Consider the following 7,252-nt stretch of genomic DNA (forward strand, 5'->3'; position numbering starts at 1 on the left):
TTGTTATTATTCTGAGATAATACCCTCCGGTAACATCACGTGGTTGTTAAAGACGGGATAGTTTAAATATTAATTTATTTTAGTATCTTCAAAGCAATGTATTAAAAAGATTTGTTAGTCAAAGTGATAAAATTGAAAGAAACAAATGTTTGCACAATAACAATATACACTACACTTTTACCGTAGCTTAAACATGAAGAAAACATTACAGTGTGTAAATTACTTGTGTCTGGACAAAAATCGGATCAACAGAAATATGTTTTCGGATCTGCACCAGTGTATACTCAGACAGTTTTTAGGAAACGTGTGATTTTATATTATTATTATTACTATCAAATGTTAAATGATTTTTGGGATATGCTACTTTTATTAAGTAAAAACTTGCATTGATAAACATTACCAATTATTTGTGTTTCAGGAGGACATGTACACCAAAGTGAAGACAGAACATTACATCTTGGTCACCCTAGCGGCATGTATATGCTACCTAAATTCACTGCAGTGCGGATTTGTGTTTGACGATATGTCAGCAGTAAGAGATAATCGAGATTTGAGGCCCCAGACACCACTTAGCAATCTCTTCTGGAATGATTTCTGGGGAACTCCGATTCACAAGGTTTGCATTTTTGTTAAGCATATTGATCATTGTTGTTGTTCCACACTGTTGGATAGCCTAGATCACTGGTTCTCAAACTGTTTTAGTCTGAGGCTCCCTTGATGTGAATAAAAAAGTTTGAGGCCTCCCAACCTATAACTTTAGCATGATAATTGAAAAACCACACCACAGTAAAAACAATAACATCTTTTGACATACTGTATGATTTAATTAATTCAACACAATTTTTATCAGCTTACTTTTTATTTATAATTAAAATGTTTTCGGGCCATTTTTGGCGCCCCCTTCCCCCAGAAATATCTTCACGGCTCAACTTTGGGAAACACTAGTCTAGATACCAAATCAGTTCCTCCTTTACTTCTACACAGAAGAAAAGATGGATAAAAGAACTGAAACTGGAATTTTTAGTTGTTCTATCGTCAGCGCTTTTAGGTTAGCAATATAGATTATCTAGTTCTCATGTTTTTCAATGTTAACAACTTTTACAAAATGAAAGCATTTTAAAAATGTGCATATTACAGTAATATTTATACATCACAGTCGTTTCGTGTTAGTTTTGTAAAGCAGGTTCTCTGACTAGCTGATGTTTTGCAGTTCTCATACACCGATTAACCATTTTATTAGGGCCCACTTAATATCGGGTTGGACCGAATTTTTGCTGCGATAATAGTTCAAAATTAACGTAATATAGACTCAATATGACGTTCTAAGATATCTTGTTCGATTGTAACCCATTCGACGAGAAGTATAGTTAGTAGTTGGTTCAAAATGATGCCAGAAGCTTATTGTAGCAGATGCGACATTCAAGTTAACCCTAAGGAATAACTCAGAATGATAATACTGGCCAAGGAGATTGGCTAAGGTCACTTTCATGCTGTTTGAATCAATGTTGCATAATACGAACGTAGCTGATTATTGAAGCATCGTCTTGGATGTGTGCTTGTACAGCACTTTATAAATACAGCATTCTATATATTAATCGATCTTCTAAAAGCATGAAAGGACTCAACCCCTGCTATGAAAATTTTATCATACAATGACACCACTTCCAGTAACAACTAGAGCATTGTCAATTATTTTTAACAATGTTTTCCGTCTTTGTTTTTATTTTACATTAGATGCTTCCAGTCAGTGGATGTCCACAATTTGTGTTCGAAAATCCTAAGAAGCTCTTCTGTCCTGCTTAATCTTTAGAATGGGGTGTTTGAACTGGTTGACTTCTGACATTTTTGTAATGTCCTTCCTGTTGTCGGTTAGAGAAAGTAGGATGCTAGCCATTTTAAAATAATTGGGACCCATTCTGATGCCTGTCGCATCTTAACAGGTGTCCAATTGTCTTTTATATATAGTCAGTCACCAGTGAGGGATAGTCACAATTTTCTTAGCGGAGAACGTACTTTCTTTCCAATGCTTAGGTATAAGGAAGACACTTTGAAAATGTGGTTACTTGTTACTTTTTGCTGATTGTTAAGGTGGGAACTCACATACACTTTTCGTGATACTATTTTTTTACATTACTTGTTAATGTACTAGCAAAGTTTCCTAAATGTAATTAGCATAGATTGTAATTTGATAATTAGAAGCCCCGTTGACCCTATTTTAAAGAGTTATTAGAAAAATTGATTACATTTTAAACATGTTTGTTTATTTTAGGGTAAAGCCACGTTGTGATATCTGCTGTGTCCACAGCGGGGAATCGAACCCCAGACTTTAACATTGTAGCTCCGTAAATTTACCGCTGTCCCACGTTAATTCTCTTGGGTTGTTCTTTACCAACGAATAGTAGGATTAACCGTCACATTATAACGTCCTTTCAACTGAAAGGGCGAGGATGTTTGGCCACGGTATTCGATCCCGCGACCCGCAAGTTGCAACTCGAGCATCCTAATCCCCAGGCCGTGCCAGGCCAATAGTATTCACTCTCACCTCAAATATTCTAGTTGAATTTCAAACTACTGCAACACGTTTTCTGACAAACATCTAATAACTGCGGAGACTGATTTCGTTTTACGACGTCAATGAACCGTTCTTGAATAATGTATATAAAAAAACTTGTCAAATATTTCCTGAGATGGCAAGTTTTGAATTGTTTATCTTTTTTGTTTGTTTGTTTACTGTTAGGAACGAAGCTGCACAACGGGATACCTGCACTATGCCTACCGCGGATACCGAAATGTGAATTTTAATGTTTTAAGCCCCCAGGCTTACCACTGAACTACCAACGGCATTTTAAATAGAAACGTGGCGTTTTTTTTTTAAATACGTTATTGAATGTACACTTATTTTTTTATTCGTAAATTAAAAATAATGGCTGTTTTAAGTGTTATTTTTTCAACAGAATACCTCGTTCCTGGTTGCAACCTTTAGCGAAAAAAAAATTACTTCAGATCTTGTTTTTCTCGTAGTGATCCTTAATCGTTTGAGTGAAATTCAATGTTAAAGTAGCATAAAAATAGTGATTTTAAATGGTAACTTTAAAGCGCAAACAAACAAAAAACGTTTGAAAGTTTCTGTAAAATGTTGAGTAGTCTGTCTGTCTTGGTGTGCTTACCAAGAGTATGGATTCAACATTGGCCAGAATATGGTTATCAAAAAGTAAAATAATTTTTCTTATGTACTCACAAAACAACTGAAAACATAATTTATGTTATTTTTAGCAGTCTCTTAAGGTCTGTTATAAGAATTTAGTTGTCTTTATACTTAGCATTGGTGCTTTAAAGAAGGTAGGTCTTCAGAGTTTAGTAAGGACTGGGTTACTAAAATATATATACCCCAAAAAGGTATTAAGAGGACGAGTGTAAATTATGTGAATTAAGCATTAGATAATGCCAAAACTTCTAATTGGATACTCTTTTATTGTCAAATGATGTCTTAAAACCTAATGGTTCATGCACCATTTACGACTAGTAACTGCAAAATTTACTACCACGTGGCAACCAGTCGCCTTGTGTGTGTGTGTGTGTGTGTGTGTGTACTTTCAATTATCTTGCTACCCGTCCATATGGACATTAGATTTAACGCAATATTAGCAATTTTAACATGTGAATTTATTTAATATACAGTCAAAAATTGATCTCACAAGTTGTGTTTGGTGAAAAATCACATTTCATGTAATACATATTTAACAGAGAGGTTTAAAAACTCGACACTATCTACATCAGTTTAAATTTCAACACAATAACAAATTTTGGATGTTACCAAACGATAAACATGCCATTAGTAATACACTTCTTTGAATAACAGCAAAACTTTTTTCTTTTACATTATAATATTTTTATGGTAAATCAATGAATTACAAGGTAAGATCCATAATAATTAGAGGCTTATGGATTTGGTTATTAAGTGTGTATGTTGCTGGATCTGACAACGAATACATCAGTGTTTATTAACTCAGATTACAGAGAGAGGAAACGGTAATCAAAATACATTTCAACAATTACAGAAAAGGGAAATAACTAACTGTCAAGAGATAGACTTGACATACCTGTGAAACGTATGAAAATATACACCCATTTATACAACTACAGGTCAGAAGGTCAAGCTGTGTCGCGGTTGTGAAGTAACTGAAGTCTAATCTGACATCAGAACTGCCACTGACTTGAAAAGCGTTATCTCTTTTGCAAGCTGAACCAATCACACTTAGTATAAACTGGATAGCGTCAGTTTCATCTTCTCACGTAGCCGTTGGGTCATCAACTCCATGAACATAAATTATTGGGCACTAAAGCCCAAAAGATCGATGGTAAAACAGAAACAGTCAAAACGGGCAGCAACTAGAAAGGCAGTTTACTTGAGGTTATATTTGGAGGTCAAAAATAGCGGACGGACTTCTTGAATAAAACCAAAATCAATTAAACATATATGAATTTTGTAATACGTTAAGAGACCTAGAAGGACATAGTTTGTGATGTAATATCCAATGACACAACAAACTAGTCCTAAAGACGTTACAAAAAGAAAAGGTGAAACATATTCTTATAACAAAGAAATATTAAATAATTCCACCAGAATCAAAGCGTGCAACGAAAACTTTTAGATATTTATGAAATTAAATTTGATTATAATTCTTCATATTGATCAATAACTTAAAAACCAAACCTAATCATCGCTAACTTGCGTTCGTGCACTTTTTGTTAATGGGCTCATCACAAAAAATGATTAGCTTCTGATTGGCTCCCTAGTGGCACAGCGGTATGTCTGCGGACTTACAACGCAAGAAAACGGGTTTTGATACCCGTGATGGGCAGAGCACAGATAGCCCATTGTGCAGCTTTCTGCTTAACTTCAAACAAACGCTTCCGATTGAAAGTTTGGAGGTATTGTTCAAAACTTTCTTTAAAACTTCTTATGTTCTTTTTCTAAATCTCGGACGGAAATTGAGATATCTATCTGGATATAAATTCATCATTTTATGGAAATAATATCATAAAATAACGGCCAGTAAACGTTAAGAAACAAGTCATTTTTTAGTGTCAAGCTAATTACTTAAAAATAATACTGAACTGTACTCATCCTTTACCATTACGTGTATGGTGCGCATAAATGTTTCGTTTTAAAGATTAATATGCGATTTGTTTCTCTAGTCAAATCAATCACACAATGACCTACTTGAAAAACCGAAACATACCGTGCGCCGTACTATTGTTCAGTGCAAAAACACGGAGAGTTTCAAAAAAGTAATTGCGTTTCTTATGGCATGGGTAAACAGACAGGAATAAGATGTCGAGGCAGACGCGCGAAATCTTTTATCCCCTGGGAAATTATAAGGATTATAAACCAGGACTATATTCTTCTTTGTACGTGGAGCTGTTACGACATTATAAAGTAAGCAAATAGATAATGGGTTTGTAACGTAGTAAAACGCTGTTTATGTCACCATCCCATGGTCTGAAAGAAAACTAGAAATAACACATCTGGCTCCCTATAGGTCTGTATTTTAGGTATATGTGTAAATACTTACGCTTAATCAGTTTTTGATGACAAAATGTGTATGTTAAAATGTAGTTTCGGTGCTAAATAGTGGTTGATCTGAAACAAAATTGCATAAAAGATGTATTCTTCTGTTACATGGCAAATATATTATACTTGTCAGTGTTTGCTCCATAAGGTTTTTGTTTCGGTGATAGCGAATAAATAATGATGACTTATATCTGCATATTTAGTTACATATTCAGATGATGAAAACAGTATGTAAAACACGCACAGTATCTAACACACGCTTAATACGTGGTTTGTTTATAAACATTCGCGGTATTTATGTTTTTTACCACCTTACATGTGTTATTCGTGGATACAAAGTGCATGCTGTGTCAAAGTATTTAACAACTTGCATTTGTTATTTTTGGATACAAAGTACATGCTGTGTCAAAGTATTTAACAACTTACATGTGTTATTTGTGGATACAAAGTACATGCTGTGTCAAAGTATTTAACAACTTACATATGTTATTTTTGGATACAAAGTGCATACTGTGTCAAAGTATTTAACAACTTACATGTGTTATTTGTGGATACAAAGTGCATGCTGTGTCAAAGTATTTAACAACTTACATTTGTTATTTGTGGATACAAAGTGCATACTGTGTCAAAATATTCACCAGCTTACATGTGTTATTTGTAGATACAAGGTGCACACTGTGTTGAAGTCTTCACCAGCACAAATATTTTGTATTTTGTTGGATGTAGGTTAACCTTGTGGTAGAGCTCTGGATTCTGGAACCTGGTATGCCAGGTTCGAATTCATGCGATACCAAAAAATATTCCCCAGACTTTTAAGTAGGGTTACCATACATAAAATTACAATGTATTTGGTTTGTAAATGTTAATCACCCGTAGTTTCTGAATATGTTTGCTGTTTGCGGTTGCAAAAATCTCGCAGTGTCTAACCGTATTTGACACAGCTATTCCATTTATGGATGAAAATACACACACAGTGTTTCAGATTTATCCGGCACACGTGTTGTATTGATATAAACACCCACCGTGTCTAAAGCCTGTTCTGGCACACACTTTTTGTTTAGGGACATAAAGTGCTAGGGGTGGGGTGGATGAGGCACTAAAACTGTGAGGTTAGACGTGGATTAGTAGATGGCGTGCCCAATCTGTAAATTGAAAATTCGTGGTTCGCGTCCCTTTGAGGCAAAAATGCACTCCGCACTTTGGGGCCGTAGGTACGCTATAAGAGTGACAGTCAAATATCACTATTCGGTCAGACAAAAATGGCCCAAGAGTTGGCGGTGAATGTTGTTGGATAGCTTTGCGCAAACAATCTAAAACAAACCAAAACTGCGTGCTCTTAATCATATGGATTTCTGCCGCTCACTTTAACAAGATGTTTATTTATTTATTTCGTAATAGCTATTGCTTTGCATTTTCCATATAGTTCTGGTTTTCACGTTTGTACCTTTTCCGATTTTACCTTCTTTCTCGCTAACTAGTCTGCACCGTGAAGTAAAAAAATGCCAAATTAAAGGAAGAAATATTAATAACAATAAACTTTCCCTCTTCCTATCTTCTATTGGTTTTGCATATTAAGCCTCCGAATTCAGATGCTGGTGAAGTTAAACGAGGTGGTTAGGGCGCTCGACTCGCAATTTGCTGGTCTCCATCACACCAAACATGCTCGCCCTTTCAGCC

The 7,252-nt window shown here is 35.1% G+C and overlaps 1 protein-coding gene across 1 annotated transcript in view; it reads left to right on the top strand.

Annotated features, from left to right (window-relative positions):
* Positions 1 to 424: 424 nt before the first annotated feature.
* Positions 425 to 7,252, top strand: part of LOC106467385 (transmembrane and TPR repeat-containing protein 3-like) — a gene marked incomplete at its 3' end in the record, with an annotated part of 57,572 nt that continues 50,744 nt past the window's right edge. The window contains exon 1 of the mRNA XM_022395563.1: positions 425 to 616. Coding sequence (XP_022251271.1) covers positions 425 to 616 — 192 coding nt within the window. The remainder of the gene's footprint in view (positions 617 to 7,252) is intronic.

The sequence above is a fragment of the Limulus polyphemus genome, unplaced genomic scaffold, assembly GCF_000517525.1.
Source record: "Limulus polyphemus unplaced genomic scaffold, Limulus_polyphemus-2.1.2 Scaffold2595, whole genome shotgun sequence".
In the NCBI taxonomy this organism is placed as follows: Eukaryota; Metazoa; Arthropoda; class Merostomata; order Xiphosura; family Limulidae; genus Limulus; species Limulus polyphemus.